General features: G+C 41.2%; 1 protein-coding gene across 2 annotated transcripts in view; it reads right to left on the bottom strand.

The window, feature by feature from the left end:
* The window catches only part of pex5lb (peroxisomal biogenesis factor 5-like b), a 159,972-nt gene that overhangs the window by 92,069 nt on the left and 49,637 nt on the right, over positions 1–18,266 (bottom strand). Inside the window, exon 1 of one of the 2 annotated variants that reach the window (XM_031810681.1) lies at positions 11,523–11,614. The exons of the other annotated variant lie outside the window; for it this stretch is intronic. Coding sequence (XP_031666541.1) covers positions 11,523–11,594 — 72 coding nt within the window. The 5' untranslated portion in view covers positions 11,595–11,614. Of the gene's footprint in view, positions 1–11,522; positions 11,615–18,266 lie in introns of those variants that run through there. 2 annotated transcript variants of the gene reach the window in all.

Genomic DNA, 18,266 nt, shown 5'->3' with positions numbered 1-18,266 from the left:
TGAAACATACAACACATAATGAAACAGCTGCCAACATCCCTTGACCATACGAGTTGAGAAACAGATCTTCAAATCATAAAACGGGAAAAATGACATACGTCATTTATGACTTTTCATTTGAGAATGAAATCTAAAAGTGAAAGTGTAACCAAATGATATTTATTTACTTCACTTGACTAAATAGTGACCCTGAGTATTCCTTGATGTTCAATAAACACAGAGCAGCTTACAGTAAAATGTCATGTAATACAATATATGATATCCTTTACTTTCTATTGTTGAAGGATGATATATAGCACATGACAGATATACAGTGCCTTGCGAAAGTATTCGGCCCCCTTGAACTTTGCGACCTTTTGCCACATTTCAGGCTTCAAACATAAAGATATAAAACTGTATTTTTTGTGAAGAATCAACAACAAGTGGGACACAATCATGAAGTGGAATGACATTTATTGGATATTTCAAACTTTTTTAACAAATCAAAAACTTAAAAATTGGGCGTGCAAAATTATTCAGCCCCTTTACTTTCAGTGCAGCAAACTCTCTCCAGAAGTTCAGTGAGGATCTCTGAATGATCCAATGTTGACCTAAATGACTAATAATGATAAATACAATCCACCTGTGTGTAATCAAGTCTCTGTATAAATGCACCTGCACTGTGATAGTATCAGATGTCCGTTAAAAGCGCAGAGAGCATCATGAAGGAACAAGGAACACACCAGGCAGGTCCGAGATACTGTTGTGAAGAAGTTTAAAGCCGTATTTGGATACAAAAAGATTTCCCAAGCTTTAAACATCCCAAGGAGCACTGTGCAAGCGATAATATTGAAATGGAAGGAGTATCAGACCACTGAAAATCTACCAAGACCTGGCCGTCCCTCTAAACTTTCAGCTCATACAAGGAGAAGACTGATCAGAGATGCAGCCAAGAGGCCCATGATCACTCTGGATGAACTGCAGAGATCTACAGCTGAGGTGGGAGACTCTGTCCATAGGACAACAATCAGTCGTATATTGCACAAATCTGGCCTTTATGGAAGAGTGGCAAGAAGAAAGCCATTTCTTAAAGATATCCATAAAAAGTGTCGTTTAAAGTTTGCCACAAGCCACCTGGGAGACACACCAAACATGTGGAAGAAGGTGCTCTGGTCAGATGAAACCAAAATTGAACTTTTTGGCAACAATGCAAAACGTTATGTTTGGCGTAAAAGCAACACAGCTCATCACCCTGAACACAACATCCCCACTGTCAAACATGGTGGTGGCAGCATCATGGTTTGGGCCTGCTTTTCTTCAGCAGGGACAGGGAAGATGGTTAAAATTGATGGGAAGATGGATGGAGCCAAATACAGGACCATTCTGGAAGAAAACCTGATGGAGTCTGCAAAAGACCTGAGACTGGGACGGAGATTTGTCTTCCAACAAGACAATGATCCAAAACATAAAGCAAAATCTACAATGGAATGGTTCAAAAATAAACATATCCAGGTGTTAGAATGGCCAAGTCAACGTCCAGACCTGAATCCAATCGAGAATCTGTGGAAAGAACTGAAAACTGCTGTTCACAAATGCTCTCCATCCAACCTCACTGAGCGAGCTGTTTTGCAAGGAGGAATGGGAAAAAAATTCAGTCTCTCGATGTGCAAAACTGATAGAGACATACCCCAAGCGACTTACAGCTGTAATCGCAGCAAAAGGTGGCGCTACAAAGTATTAACTTAAGGGGGCTGAATAATTTTGCACGCCCAATTTTTCAGTTTTTGATTTGTTAAAAAAGTTTGAAATATCCAATAAATGTCGTTCCACTTCATGATTGTGTCCCACTTATTGTTGATTCTTCACAAAAAAATACAGTTTTATATCTTTATGTTTGAAGCCTGAAATGTGGCAAAAGGTCGCAAAGTTCAAGGGGTCCGAATACTTTCGCAAGGCACTGTATATAGATCCCATATATGTCAGATTGTGCAACATTGGGGATGTTACATAGACCACTTACAGACATAAAACTATATATGGAACAGTGCATTGCCTTCAAACATAAGCAGGAGCTGGGAGATAGAGAGCACCGCTTCCTCTACCATAGACACAATCAACCATTAAACCACTGTGCGTGTGTTTGTCCGTGCGTATTATGTTCGGCGAGGACATACATGCCCATGTGCACTGTGGATGTTCGCCCATGTCTATTTGGGAAGGAAAATGATAGAGGGTCTGAGTGTGACCTAGAGTCATAACTGTCTCTGTGAGGTAGACTCTAATGACTCAGACATTACAACCGCTTTTATTTTTGAATTTCACCTTCATTTAACTAGGTAGGCTAGTTTACAACTGCGACCTGGCCAAGATAAAGCAAAGCAGTGCGACACAAACAACAACAGAGTTACTCATGGAATAAACAAACATACAGGCAATAATACAATAGAAAAAGTATATATACAGTGTGTGCAAATGAGGTAGGATAAGGGAGGTAAGGCAATAAATAGGCCATAGTGGCGAAATAATTACAATATAGCAATTAAACACTGGAGTGATAGATGTGCAGAAGATGAGTGTGCAAGTAGAGATACTGGGGTGCAAAGGAGCAAAATAAATCAAATAAATAACAGTATGGGGATGAGGTAGTTGGATGGGCAATTTACAGATGGGTTATGTACAGGTGCAGTGATCTGTAAACTGCTCTGACAGCTGGAGCTTAAAGCTAGTGAGGAAGATATGAGTCTCCAGCTTCAGTGATTTTTGCAGTTTGTTCCAGTCATTGGCGGCAGAGAACTGGAAGGAAAGGTGGCTAAAGGAGAGATTGGTTTTTCGGGGTGACCAGTGAAATATACCTGCTGGAGCATGTCCTACGTGTGGGTGCTGCTATGGTGACCAGTGAGCTGAGATAAGGCGGGGCTTTACCTAGCAAGGACTTATAGATGACCTGGAGCCAGTGGATTTGGCGACGAATATGAAGCGACGGCCAGCTGACGAGAGCATACAGGTCGCAGTGGTAGGTAGTATATGGGGCTTTGGTGACAAAACGGACGGCACTGTGATGGCAAATTGGATGCAGTCTGAGTAGAGTGTTGGAGGCTATTTTGTAAATGACATCGCCGAATTCAAGGATCGGTAGGATAGTCAGTTTCACAAGGATATGTTTGGAAGCATGAGTGAAGGATGCTTTGTTGCGAAATAGAAAGCTGATTCTAATTTTGGACTGGAGATGCTTAATGCGAGTCTGGAAGGAGAGTTTACAGTCTAACCAGACACCTAGGTATTTGTAGTTGTCCACATATTCTTAATCAGAACCGTCCAGAGTAGTGATGCAGGACGGGTGGGCAGGTACGGACAGCGATCGGTTGAAGAGCATGCATTTAGTTTTACTTGCATTTAAGAGCAGTTGGAGAGGGAGAGTTGTATGGCAGAGGGAGAGTTGTATGGCATTGAAGCTCATCTGGAGGTTAGTTAACACAGTGTCCAAAGAAGGGCCAGAGGTATACAGAATGGTATCGTCTGCGTAGAGGTGGATCAAAGAATCACCAGCAGCAAGAACGACATCATTGATGTATACAGATAAAAGAGTCGCCTGAGAATAGAAAAAAGAGGCCTGAGGCCTGAGAATTGAACCCTGTGGCACCCCCATAGAGACTGCCAGAGGTCCGGACAACAGGCCCTCCGATTTGACACACTGAACTCTGTCTGAGAAGTAGTTGGTGAACCTGGCGAGGCTGTCATTTGAGAAGCCAAGGCTGTTGAATCTGCCGATAAGAATGTGGTGATTGACAGAGTCGAAAGCCTTGGCCAGGTCGATGAAAACAGCTGCACAATCTCTTATCGATGGTGGTTATGATATCGTTTAGGACCTTGAGTGTGTCTGAGGTGCACCCATGACCAGCTCAGAAACCAGATTGCATATCAGAGAAGGTACGGTGGGATTCGAAATGGTCGGTGATCTGTTTGTTAACTTGGCTTTCGAAGAACTTAGAAAAGGCAAGGTAGGATAGAAATAGGTCTGTAAACAGTTTGGGTCTAGAGTGCCTCCCCCTTTGGAAAGCTGCCGCAGTCATCCCCCCTCTTCAATTTTTGGGGATCTCGGACAATACGAAAGAGAGGTTGAAGAGGCTAGTAGTAGGGGTTGCAATAATTTCGACACATAATTTTAGACTGAGAGGGTCCAGACTGTGTAGCCCGGCTGATTTGTAGGGGCCCAGATTTTGCAGCTCTTTCAGAACATCGGCTATCTGGATTTGGGTGAAGGAGAAATGGGGGAGGCTTGGGCAAGTTGCTGTGGGGAATGCAGGGCTGTTGACCAGGGAAGGGGTAGCCAGGTGGAAATCATGGCCAGCCGTACTAAAATGCTTATTGAAATTCTCAATTACCGGGGATTTATCGGTGGTGACAGTGTATCCTAGCCTCAGTGCAGTGGGCAGTTGGGAGGAGGTGCTCTTATTCTCCATGGACTTTACAGTGTCCCAGAACTTTTGGGAGTTTGTGCTACAGGATGCAAATTTCTGTTTGAAAAAGCTAGCCTTTGCTTTCCTAACTGCCTGTGTATATTGGTTCCTAACTTCCCTGAAAAGTTAAATATCGCAGGGGGAATACGCCACAGGATGTTTTTGTGCTTCTCAAGGGAAGTCAGGTCTGGAGTGAACCAAGGTCTATATCTGTTCATGGTTCTACATTTTTTGAATTGGGCATGCTTATTTAAGATGGTGAGGAAAGCACTTTTAAAGAATAACCAAGCATCCTCTACTGATGGAATGAGGTCAATATCCTTCCAGGATACCCGGGCTAGGTCGATTAGAAAGGCCTGCTCGTTGAAGTATTTTAGGGAGCGTTTGACAGTGATGCGGGGTGGTCGTTTGACCGCAGACCCATTAAGGACGCAGGCAATGAGGCAGTGATTGCTGAGATCCTGGTTGAAGACAGAAGAGGTGTATTTGGAGGGCAGGTTGGTTCGGATGATATCTATGAGGGTGACCGTGTTTACGGATTTGGGGTTATACCTGGTAGGTTCATTGATCATTTGTGTGAGATTGAGGGCATTAAGCTTGGATTGTAGGATGGCCGGGGTGTTAAGCATGTCAAGCTCTGAAGATAGATGGCGGGCAATCAATTCACATATGGTGTCCAGGGCACAGCTGGGGGCAGAAGGTGGTCTATAGCAAGCAACAACAGTGAGAGACTTGTTTCTGGAAAGGTGGATTTTTAATAGTCAAAGCTCGAATTGTTTGGGCACAGACCTGGATAGTAAGACAGAACTCTGCAGGCTAACTCCGCCCAATTTGGCAGTTCTTTCTTATCGGAAAATGTTATAGTTAGGGATGGAAATTTCAGGGTTTTTGGTGGCCTTCCTAAGCCAGGATTCAGATACGGCTAGGACATCCGGGTTGGCAGAGTGTGCTAAAGCAGTGAATAAAACAAACCTAGGGAGGAGGCTTCTAATGTTAACATGCATGAAACCAAAGCTTTTACGGTTACAGAAGTTAACAAATGAGAACGCCTGGGGAATGAGAGTGGGGCTAGGAACTGCAGGGCCTGGACTGACCTCTACATCACCAGAGGAACAGAGGAGGAGTAGGATAAGGGTACGGCTAAAGGCTATAAGAACTGGTCGACTAGCACGTTCGGAACAGAGAGTAAAAGGAGCAAGGTAGAATAGATTCAAGGCATAATGTACAGACAAGGTGTGGTAGGATGTGAAAACAGTGGAGGTAAACCTATGCATTGAGTGACGATGAGAGAGATAGTCACTTGATTAGAGTCCACCTGTATTAAATTCAATTGATTGGACATGATTTGGAAAGGCACACATCTGTCTATATAAGGTCCTACAGTTGACAGCAAAAACCAAGCCATGAGATCGAAGGAATTGTCCGTAGAGCTCCAAGACAGGAATGTGTCGAGGCAAAATTATGGGGCAGGGTACCATAACATTTCTGCAGTATTGAAGGTTCCCAAGAACACAGTGGCCTCTGACATTTTTAAATGGAAGTTTGGAACCGCCAAGACTTCTTAGAGCTGGCCACCCAGCCAAATGGGGAGAAGGGAGTGAGGTGACCAAGAACCCAATGGTAACTGACAGAGCTGAGGAGTTCGTCTGTGGAGATGGGAGAACCTTCCAGAAGGACAACCATCGATGCAGCACTCCAACAATCAGATCTTTATGGTACAGTGTTCGGACGGAAGCCACTCCTCAGTAAAAGACGTGACAGCCCACTTGGAGTTTGCCAAAAGGTACCTAAAGGAAACAAGATTCTCTGATCTGATGAAACTAAGACTGAACTTTTTAACCTGAATGCCAAGTGTCACATCTAGAGGAAACCAAGCACCGCTCATCACCTGGCCAATACCATCCCCTCGGTGAAGCATTGTGGTGGCAGAATCATGCTGTGGGGATTTTTTCAGAGGCAGGGACAGGGAGACTAGTCAGGATCGAGGGAAAGACGAGAAGAGCAAAGTACAGAGAGATCCTTGATGAAAACCTGCTCCAGAGCACTCAGGTTCACCTTCCAATAGGACAACAACCCTAGGCCCACAGCCAAGACAATGTAGAAGTGGCTTCGTGGACAAGTCTCTGAATGTCCTTGAAGCACCCAGCCGGTGCATGGACTTGAACCCGATCTAACATCTCTATAGAAACCTGAAAATAGCTGTGCATCGACGCTCACCATCCAACCTGACAGAGCTTGAGAGGATCTGAAGAGAAGAATGGGAGAAACTCCCCAAATACAAGTGTGCCACACTTGTAGTGTCATACCCAAAAAGACTCGAGGCTGTAATCATTACCAAAGGTGTTTCAGCAAAGTATTGAGTAAAGGGTCTGAATACTTACGTAAATGTGATATTCTATTAAAAAGATGTTAACCTGTTTTTGCTTTGTTTATTATAGGGTATTGTGTGGAGATTGACAAGGGGAAAAAACAATTTAATTCATTTTAGAAATGTACATTTTTGGGGAAAAAGTGAAGGGGTCCGAATACCTTCTGAATTTGATCTATTATCAAATCACAGAGGAGTAATCGTCCTACTCTTAAAGCTTAACCATGGCCTAATCCCTGGCTGTAAACTTTGCCAGTATCACAGACGATCTGTTCTAGTCCCCAAATCTGCTCTGCTTTAGAAATCCTAATTCACATTAGATGAGATGTATGAAGTCAACTTCAATGTGAATGGCCGGAGACCATGGGTACGTCACCAGGGTCGGGGTTAATTCCATTTAAATACAATCAATTCAATGCTTTTCAATGAGGACAACTACGGAATTGACTCAATGCGCATAGAGTGGATACACATGGATGATTGTCAAAATTGTAAACAGCACGTCAGTTTTGGATACATTGACACGGCAGGCACACTGTAGCTAGCAAAATAGGTGAAGAAGTGATTGCTAACTATTGTAAACTATTTTAGCTGGCATACTAATCATCTTGAATAACTGTGGGGCGAAACAATTCACTTAAAATCAGCCACCACAAATCGCTTTGCTAGCAAACACAACAGTTTCTCCAAAATGGCAAGGTAATTCCAGCAATATTAACTTTTTGATTTTCTAAGCGTTTTGAAATGGAATTGACTTCAACCCTGGAACCCATATTATTTGAAATGGATGATGAGGAGCGGCATATACGAGTGATGTACTATGAAAGGAATCTTGTGTTATTGGAAGGAAAGCGACATTGCTCAGGTTAAGAAAAAAGGCTTTATAAATACATTTGATTGATTGATTGATTGATTGCCACTTTCTGTAATATATTTAATACTGGTTTAAGGCTCCAATTCCACAAACATTGGAGCTTCCAAAGATCATAGAGCACAAAAATAACTACAGTTTACCATAGAATAATGCAGTATTTACTAGAGGTAGGTCGATTATGATTTTTCAACACCGATACCGATTATTACCAACCAAAAAAAGCAGATACCGATTAAAATCGACCGATTTTATATATATTTGAAATACTGAAAATTACAACAATACTGAAGGAACAATTAACACTTATTTTAACTTAATATAATACATCAATACAATCTATTTAGTCTCAAATAAATAAAGAAACATGTTCAATTTGGTATAAATAATGCAAAAACACAGTGTTGGAGAAGAAAATAAAAGTGCAATATGTGCCATGTAAAAAAGCTAACGTTTAAGTTCCTTGCTCAGAACATATGAAAGCTGGTGGTTCCTTTAAACATGAGTCTTCATAAATCCCAGTTAAGAGTTTTAGGTTGTAGTTAAAGGAATTATAGGACTTTTTCTCTCTATACCATTTGTATTTCAGACCTTTTTTCTAATGAATGTTCTTATAGGCACTATCGTATTGCCAGCCTAATCTCAGGAGTTGATATGCTTGACGTCATAAACAGCGCTGTGCTTCAAGCATTGCAAAAAGCTGCTGGCAAATGCAGGAACGTGCTGTTTGATTGAATGCTTACAAGCCTGCTGCTGTCTGCCACCACTCAGTCAGACTGCTCTATCAAATCATAGACTTAATTATAATATAATAAACACACAGAAATACAAGCCTTAGGTCCTTAATATGGTAAAATCCCGAAACTATCATTTCTAAAACAAAACGTTTATTCCTTCAGTGAAATACGGAACCGTTACGTATTTTATCGAAAGGGTGGCAACCCTAAGTCTAAATATTGCTGTTACATTGCACAACCTTCAATGTTATGTCATAATTATGTAAAATTCTGGCAAATTAATCACGGTCTATGTTAGGAAGAAATGGTCTTCACGCAGTTCGCAACGAGCCAGTTTGCAATGGCCCAAACTGCTGCATATACCCTTCCTCCGCTTACACTGAACACAAGAGAAGTGTCAATTTCAGGCACCGCATTGATTATATGCAACGCAGGACAAGCTAGTTAAATTAATAATATCATCAACCATGTGTAGTTAACAAGTGATTATGTTAAGAGTGATTGTTTTTAATAAGAGAAGTTTAATGCTAGCTAGCAACGTACCATGGCTCCTTGCTGCCTGCACTCGCGTAACAGGTGGTCAGCCTGCCACGCAGTCTCCTCGTGATCACCGATTGTTATGAAAACTTGAAAAATCGGCCCTAATTCAAATCTGCCATTCCGCTGAATCGGTCGACCTCTAGTATTTACTATAGAATTCTGTAGTAAACTGCAGTATATTGCAGAAAATATAGTACACTCTGTAGTAGCCCTCAATCACGTGTAGTACTTACTATGTAATTGTGTAGTACACTGTAGAATATTATATTAACACTACAGTAAAAAAAACTAGTTAATATTATAGTAATGACCGCATTTAACTTGCATGTACCCTGCCTATTCCCCTCGCACATATCGCAATGTGTGCCACCCATAAGTGAGAAACCTACATGCCAAGGATAGACCATAGACCAGCACTGGATGGACAAAACAGGGAAGTTTAAGTGGCGAAGATAGTTTATCATCACCTTTGTTGATAATATCAGATAATGTCAGATATTCCATTTTAGATTGGCTTGGAATGTCACGCCGAGCACTTTGGTGCTGGACACCAAAGTGTGTGAACAGAGATGGATAATGGCAGTGGTGGGTCAGGATTGTGGCTGAAACAGGCGTACGTGACTTTGCACATTGTTGGGTTGAGCTTCATCTTGTTTTGTTCTGACCAGTCCGCTAGTTGGTTAAGGAGCAGTTGTATGGTGGAAGTGTCACATCATTTTTCCATGGGAAATTCCATAATTTTGTTGATGGTGGTGTAAAACACCGCCTCAGGCACCGCTCCAGAATCTCACATAAGTGTTCAATTGGTTTGAGATCTGGTGACTGAGATGACCATGACATATGGTTTACATTGTTTTCATACTCATAAAACCATTCAATGACCACTCGTGCCCTGTGGATGGGGGAATTGTCATCCTGGAAGAGACCACTGGCATCAGCATAGAAATGATTCACCACAGGTTGAAGGTGATCACTCAGAAAGGCTGCACATTTATTGCCGTTTACCTTGCCATCTAAGGGGTTGAGTGGACCTAAACCATGTCAGGAAAATGCACACCGTAACAGAGCCGCCAGAAGTTATTATTTATTTTGGCAATTACTTGTATATAGGCTATACATATGTCAAGGAGTCATAATAAGGAAAATATACTGTAGAACTAACGGGAATGTAAGGGGCGAAATAGTGCATTCAGTGTGCTTCGAGACTGTTACTGGGGGGCAACAAGCACATACATTTCTACCATCGGCATTTAAATAAAACAAGCTACTAAAACACCAAAAGCCTATTTCATTGCATAGTAGAATATATTGACCAGGCAAAATAGAAAACATGTAATTATCCATTTCTGGGGTAACAAATATAGTATTACTGCATGGGATAACTAAGAGATCAGTTTAGCAAATACAGCATATTCGCGAAAATAAAATGTTGCATTAAAGCACACTTCACACACAAAATCATATAAAATAAAAACAAGATTGCTTGGATTGGAGCAGAAAAGAAAAGCTAAGCAGCATCTAAGTTTCTCATTTTGAATTGAACTGTTGAAATCATAGTCTGCATGCATGTATAGATATACATATATATATTTTTTTAGGTACTTTTACCCCTTTTTCTCCCCAATTTCGGGATATCCAATTAGTATTTAGTCTTATCCCATCGCTGCGATTCCTGTACGGACTCGGTAGAGGCAAAGGTCGAGAGCCACGCGTCCTCCGAAACATGACCCTGACAAGCCACACTGCACGCTTAACCTGGAAGCCAGCCGCACCAATGTGTTGGAGGAAACAACGTACAACTGGCGACCATGTCAGCGTGCAGGCGCACGGCCAGCCACAGGAGTCGCTGGAGAGCGATGGGACAAGGAAATCTCAGCCGGCCAAACCCTCCCCTAACAACGCTGGGCCAATTGTGCCCCACCTCATGGGTCTCCCGAGTCTGTAGTGACACCTCAGGCACTGCGATGCAGTGACTTACACTGCTGCGCCACTCGGGAGGCCCCTGGGGGTGGTTGAGTTTTAATGTAAAAAATATTACACATGAAGTAATTTCACCCCAGGTTATTTCATGGTTTTAAAATTAACATGTGAAAATGTCATGCATTGTTTTAGAACAGTAATATAAATTGACGATACCAATATTTTTTTAGAAGGCCTTGAGTAAATGTTGCAGTTTGTTTTCCGAAAATAGAAAGTTGCAGCTGCAGAACAGATTTGACATTCTCTTTTTACTTTTGATTGTTGTAAAGGGTCTAGACGCAGCTCCAGCTTGCAAAAATACATGCACATGCAGCCAGCAGCAAGCCAAGTAAATAGGAACAGCATTGGTGATATGTTGGTAGTTGTTTCAAGTCCCAGGGGGGCACTGCAAGAAACACTGCCACTGCATTTAACCTTAATTGGTTCACTGCCAGGCTGTATATAAAAATGTGTGCAGAATTCTAAGCCATGTGAGTTGCTTAGCAGACACTGCAAGCCAAAGTAAAGAAATCGAAAAAAGCAGTTGTGTACAGTATACCAAACCAGGAAGTGATTGATTGCTGCTTCCTGTCAGTGGTCGTCATGCCCACCTTGGTTGTCACGGTGAGGAGGGGGTTTCCTTCTGAGGATGCCTTTTTACCCGGAAGCTCCTTCAGCACCATGGCAACAGCCCTTTCCCCTTTCCCCTATAACAGTGAGATCAACAATGACTTGTGTCAGCGGTGATAAATGGTTTCTATTCCACTTCCTCAATTTACCATTTAATGGCCTGTTATAACCATCGATATAGAATTACTAGAACAAAAAATAATAATCTGACTGGCAACTTGACAGTGCATTCATGGGTAAACTCAATATGGCCACCTGTACACCTATCACAGAACATTGACTTGAATGAAAGTCCATTCTAGTAATTCAAATTATGGTTTTAATTGAACTTATACTGTAGAAGAAAAAAAATGAAAGTGGATGCTGACAATGTCTTTTTATATCAAGGAATTGAATAGGCAGTTTGAAATAACTTAAACAGGTGGTCCACTACAGAAATCTGAATTTAAGTAGATCATTACCTTAAAAGGATTACTTAATATACGGTTTCATGTTCAGATGATGACAAAAAGAAAAGGCATATAGAGTCTGATAAATGGATGGGCTGCCCCTTTAAACTGAAGACAACCGTGTGAGGGGCAGCATGACATCAGAGTTTAATAATCGTACCATAAAATATCAGGGTATCTTGAAATTGACTGACCTTCATGTCTTAAAAGTAATGATTTACTGTCATTTCTCTTTGCTTATTTGCTGTTCTTGCGATAATATGGACTTGGTCTTTTACCAAATAGGGCTGTCTTCTGTATTCTACCCCTACCTTCGCACAACACAACTGATTGTCGCAAACACATTGAGGAAATGAATTACAGAAATGAATTGAACAAGGCACACATGTTAATTGAAATGCATTCCAGGTGACCACCTCATGAAGCTGGTTGAGAGAATGCCAAGAGTGTGCAAAGCTGTCATCAAGGCAAAGGGTGGCTTTTGCAAATATAAAATATATTTTGAAAAATGTAATAAACAAAAATATATATTTTGTTTAACACTATTTCTGGTTACTACATGATTCCAGGTGTTATTTCATAATGTTGTCTTCACTATTATTCTACATTGCAGAAAATTGTAAAAATAAAGAAAAAGCCATGAATAAGGTGTCCAAACGTTTGACTGGTACTGTACGTATAGTGCATTCGAAAAGTATTCAGACCTCAACTTTTCCCACATTGTTATGTTACAACCCTATTCTTAAATGAATTAAAATCGTTTTTCCCATCATCAATCTAGACACAATACCCCATTATGACAAAGAACAAAACTTTTAAGACACTGAAATATCACATTAACATAAGTATTCAGACCCTTTACTCAGAACTTTGTTGAAGCACCTTTGGCAGAGATCCTCTCAAGCTCTGTCAGGTTGGATAGGGAGTGTCGCTGCACAGCTATTTTCAGGTCTCTCCTGACATGTTCGATCAGGTTCAAGTCCGGGGTCTGGCTGGGCCACTCAAGGACATTCAGAGACTTGTCCTGAAGCCACTCCTGTGTTGTCTTGGCTGTGTGCTTAGGGTTGTTGTCCTGTTGGAAGGTGAACGTTCGCCCAAGTCCGTGGTCCTGAGTGCTCTGGAGCAAGTTTTCATCAAGGATCTCTGTACTTTTCTCAGTTCATCTTTGATCCTGACTAATATCCCCACAGCATGATGCTGCTGCCACGCTTCACCGTAGGGATGGTGCCAGGTTTCCTCCAGACTTGATGCTTAGAATTCAGCCAAAGATTTCAAGCTTGGATTCATCAGACTAGAGAATCTTGTTTCTCATGGTCAGAGTCCTTTAGGTGCCTTTTGGCAAACTCCAAGTGGGGTGTCATGTCCTTTTACTGAGGAGTGGCTTCCATCTGGCCACTCTACCATTTAAAAAGTCTAATTGGTGGAGTGCTGCAGAGATGGTTGTCCTTCTGGAATGTTCTGCCATCTTCACAGAGGAACTCTGATTCTTGGTCAACTCCATGACGCATACCCTACTCTCTGACGATTGCTCAGTTTGGCCGGGGCGGCCAGCTCTAGGAAGAGTCTAGGTGGTTCAAAACTTCCATTTAGGAATGATGGGGCCACTGTGTTCTTGGGGACCATCAGTGCTGCAGAAATGTTTTGGTACCCTTCCGCAGATATGGGTCTAAACAATTCTATTCGACCTCATGGTGTGGTTTTTGCTCTGACATACACTTTCAATTGTGGGACCTTATATAAACAACAGGTACAGTGGGGCAAAAAAGTATTTAGTCAGCCACCAATTGTGCATGTTCTCCCACTTAAAAAGATGAGGCCTGCAATTTTCATCATAGGTACACTTCAACTATGACAGACAAATTGAGAAGAAAAAAATCCTGAAAATCACATTGTAGAATTTTTTGTTTTCTGTTGTTTACAAACAATCGAGTAAAACAAGATGATATATTTTGGGTTCTGATGAGGTACCGTTGAAATAAGCTCATGAGGCATTTGTAAATTATATTCTTCAATAATCAATGGGCATATATCATTAATATACAAGTCCTAAAATGGATGTAACAACTAAGGATTCTAGCTTTTGTTGGAATCAGGTTAAACTTTAAACATTGAGATATTAAAGAAAGGATAGATCAGAAGCATAGAATATAAGGAGTGGGTTTTATGTCAGAAGTGAATGGTTTTCTGTAGAAAGACAGATGGCTTTGGAATGTGTTGGGTGGACGGGAGATCAAAGGATTGCTATAGAGGAAGCAGATGGACATCGGTGGATTAGGCGAAGGAGGGGTTGAGGTCAGAAGGTCAGGTCAGATCCCCTGAAGGGAGTAAAGGGTTTATTATCCTGTTACCCTCTTCCTGTGGAACTACAAGATGTAAGGATTGGATAGAAGGAGGAGTGTCTAAAGTGGGGTATATATACACACACCTGTGATGGTGAGATTTTTTTTGTTGTCTGAATACAGCTGTGTCGACACTTTGGGAAGAATTCAACTTGGTTAAGCTTCTCTAGTGTCCGTGAGTTATTTACTTTAAAAAATAAGAACCTAACACTTTAAAGAGTAAATAAGTATTTTGAAGTAGACACTCCACTTTAGTTATGATAAGGACATTGATCACCAAATGAGTGAATGTGATGCGTAACTAGTCTTGACAACTTACTCAACAATGTAACAAATTATTGGTTCATTGAACTACATTTACATGGTAAATAAACTTGTCTTAAACCTGAAGGCTCATGCTAGCTCCAAGAGCTAAACCAAGGCTTTAGCTCAGATGGCAAACAAGCTCTTCCATCATGCGGTCTGGGTTCGATACTTGGAGTGGAAAGAGTTCACTCTAGGACACCAGTGTCAACTCACAATGTCCTCACATCTGCACAGCCATATTTTAGGAAGCTTGGCAGCTAGTACTTTTACGGCTTGTCTCTCTGCTTTAGTATCTCCACTCATTTATTAAACATCTTGTTTCATAACAGCTCCCATAAAACTTTTCTTAAAAGATGACTAATAGTGGGAGGTGGATGAAATGTACATTTCAGTCAGTGACAGAGTTGCCACTGCTACAGTTGAAGTCAGTATTTTACATACACAGGTTGAAATCATTCAAACTTGATTTTCAACCACTCCACAAATGTCTTGTTAACAAACTATAGTTTTGGCAAGTCAGTTAGGACATTACTTTGTGCATGACAAGTCATTTTTCCAACCATTGTTTACAGACAGATTATTTCACTTATAATTCACTGTATCACAATTCCAGTGGGTCAGAAGATGACATGCACTAAGTTGACTGTGCCTTTAAACAGCTTGGAAAATTCCAGAAAATGATGTCATGGCTGTAGAAGCTTCTGATAGGCTAATTGACATCATTTGAGTCAATTGGAGGTGTACCTGTGGATGTATTTCAAGGCCTACCTTCAAACTCAGTGCCTCTTTGATTGACATCATAGAAAAAATCCAAAGAAATCAGCCAAGACCTCCACAAAGTCTGGTTCATCCTTGGGAGCTATTTCCAAATGCCTGAAGGTACTGGAGGTCGACCGATGATTTTTCAATGCCTGTGCCGATTGGAGGACCAAAAAAAGCCGATACCGATTAAATCGGACGATAAAAAAAAAATGTAATAATGATAATTACAACAATACTGAATGAACACTTATTTTAACTTAATATAACACATCAATAAAATCAATTTGGCCTCAATTTAGTTTAGATAATGCAAAAACAAAGTGTTGGAGAAGAAAGTAAAAGAGCAATATGTGCCATGTAAAAAAAAAACGTTTAAGTTCCTTACTCAGAACATATGGTGTTCATTTTAACATGAGTCTTCAATATTCCCAGGTAAGAAGTTTTAGGTTGTAGTTGTTATAGGACTATTTCTCTCTATACCATTTGTATTTCATATACCTTTGACTATTGAATGTTCTTATAGGCACTTTAGTATGGCCAGTGAAACAGTATAGCTTCCATCCCTCTCCTCGCCCCTACCTGGGCTCGAACCAGGAACACATTGACAACAGCGTTACCCATGCAGAGCAAGGGGAACAACCACTCCAAGTCTCAGAGGGAGTGACGTTTGAAATGCTATTAGTGCGCACCCCGCTAACTAGCTAGCCATTTCACATCGGTTACACCAGCCTAATCTCGGGAGTTGATAGGCTTGAAGTCACAAACAGCTCAATGCTTGAAGCACAGCGAAGAGCTGCTGGCAAAACGCACGAAAGTGCTGTTTGAATGAATACTTACGAGCCTGCTGGTGCCTACCACCGCTCAGTGAGACTGCTCTATGAAATCATAGACTTAATTATAACATAATAACACACATACAGTGCCTTGCGAAAGTATTCGGCTCCCTTGAACTTTGCGACCTTTTGCCACATTTCAGGCTTCAAACATAAAGATATAAAACTGTATTTTTTTGTGAAGAATCAACAACAAGTGGGACACAATCATGAAGTGGAACGACATTTATTGGATATTTCAAACTTTTTTAACAAATCAAAAACTGAAAAATTGGGCGTGCAAAATTATTCAGCCCCTTTTACTTTCAGTGCAGCAAACTCTCTCCAGAAGTTCAGTGAGGATCTCTGAATGATCCAATGTTTACCTAAATGACTAATGATGATAAATACAATCCACCTGTGTGTAATCAAGTCTCCGTATAAATGCACCTGCACTGTGATAGTCTCAGAGGACCGTTAAAAGCGCAGAGAGCATCATGAAGAACAAGGAACACACCAGGCAGGTCCGAGATACTGTTGTGAAGAAGTTTAAAGCCGGCTTTGGATACAAAAAGATTTCCCAAGCTTTAAACATCCCAAGGAGCACTGTGCAAGCGATAATATTGAAATGGAAGGAGTATCAGACCACTGCAAATCTACCAAGACCTGGCCGTCCCTCTAAACTTTCAGCTCATACAAGGAGAAGACTGATCAGAGATGCAGCCAAGAGGCCCATGATCACTCTGGATGAACTGCAGAGATCTACAGCTGAGGTGGGAGACTCTGTCCATAGGACAACAATCAGTCGTATATTGCACAAATCTGGCCTTTATGGAAGAGTGGCAAGAAGAAAGCCATTTCTTAAAGATATTCATAAAAAGTGTTGTTTAAAGTTTGCCACAAGCCACCTGGGAGACACACCAAACATGTGGAAGAAGGTGCTCTGGTCAGATGAAACCAAAATTGAACTTTTTGGCAACAATGCAAAACGTTATGTTTGGCGTAAAAGCAACACAGCTCATCACCCTGACCACACCATCCCCACTGTCAAACATGGTGGTGGCAGCATCATGGTTTGGGCCTGCTTTTCTTCAGCAGGGACAGGGAAGATGGTTAAAATTGATGGGAAGATGGATGGAGCCAAATATAGGACCATTCTGGAAGAAAACCTGATGGAGTCTGCAAAACACCTGAGACTGGGACAGAGATTTGTCTTCCAACAAGACAATGATCCAAAACATAAAGCAAAATCTACAATGGAATGGTTCAAAAATAAACATATCCAGGTGTTAGAATGGCCAAGTCAAAGGTCAGACCTGAATCCAATCGAGAATCTGTGGAAAGAACTGAAAACTGCTGTTCACAAATGCTCTCCATCCAACCTCACTGAGCTCGAGCTGTTTTGCAAGGAGGAATGGGAAAAATGTTCAGTCTCTCGATGTGCAAAACTGATAGAGACATACCCCAAGCGACTTCCAGCTGTAATCGCAGCAAAAGGTGGCACTACAAAGTATTAACTTAAGGGGGCTGAATAATTTTGCACGCCCAATTTTTCAGTTTTTGATTTGTTAAAAAAGTTTGAAATATCCAATAAATGTCGTTCCACTTCATGATTGTGTCCCACTTGTTGTTGATTCTTCACAAAAAAATACAGTTTTATATCTTTATGTTTGAAGCCTGAAATGTGGCAAAAGGTCGCAAAGTTCAAGGGAGCCGAATACTTTCGCAAGGCACTGTAAATACGAGCCTTAGGTCATTAATATGGTAGAATCTGGAAACTAACATCTCGAAAACAAGATGTTTATTCTTTCAGTGAAATACGGGACTGTTCCCTATTTTATCTAATGGGTGGCATCCCTAAGTCTAAATATTCCTGTTACATTGCACAACCTTCAATGTCATTTCATAATTACGTAGAATTCTGGCAAATTAGGCAGCCCAAACTGTTGCATATACACTGACTCTGCGTGCAATGAACGCAAGAGAAGTGACAATTTCATCTGGTAAATATTGCCTGCTAACCTGGATTTCTTTTAGCTAAATATGCAGGTTTAAAA

Source organism: Oncorhynchus kisutch, linkage group LG30 (genome assembly GCF_002021735.2).
Source record: "Oncorhynchus kisutch isolate 150728-3 linkage group LG30, Okis_V2, whole genome shotgun sequence".
Taxonomy (NCBI): Eukaryota; Metazoa; Chordata; class Actinopteri; order Salmoniformes; family Salmonidae; genus Oncorhynchus; species Oncorhynchus kisutch.
The sequence above is the reverse complement of the archived record's forward strand: the minus strand, read 5'-3'. Positions and strand labels throughout refer to the sequence as shown.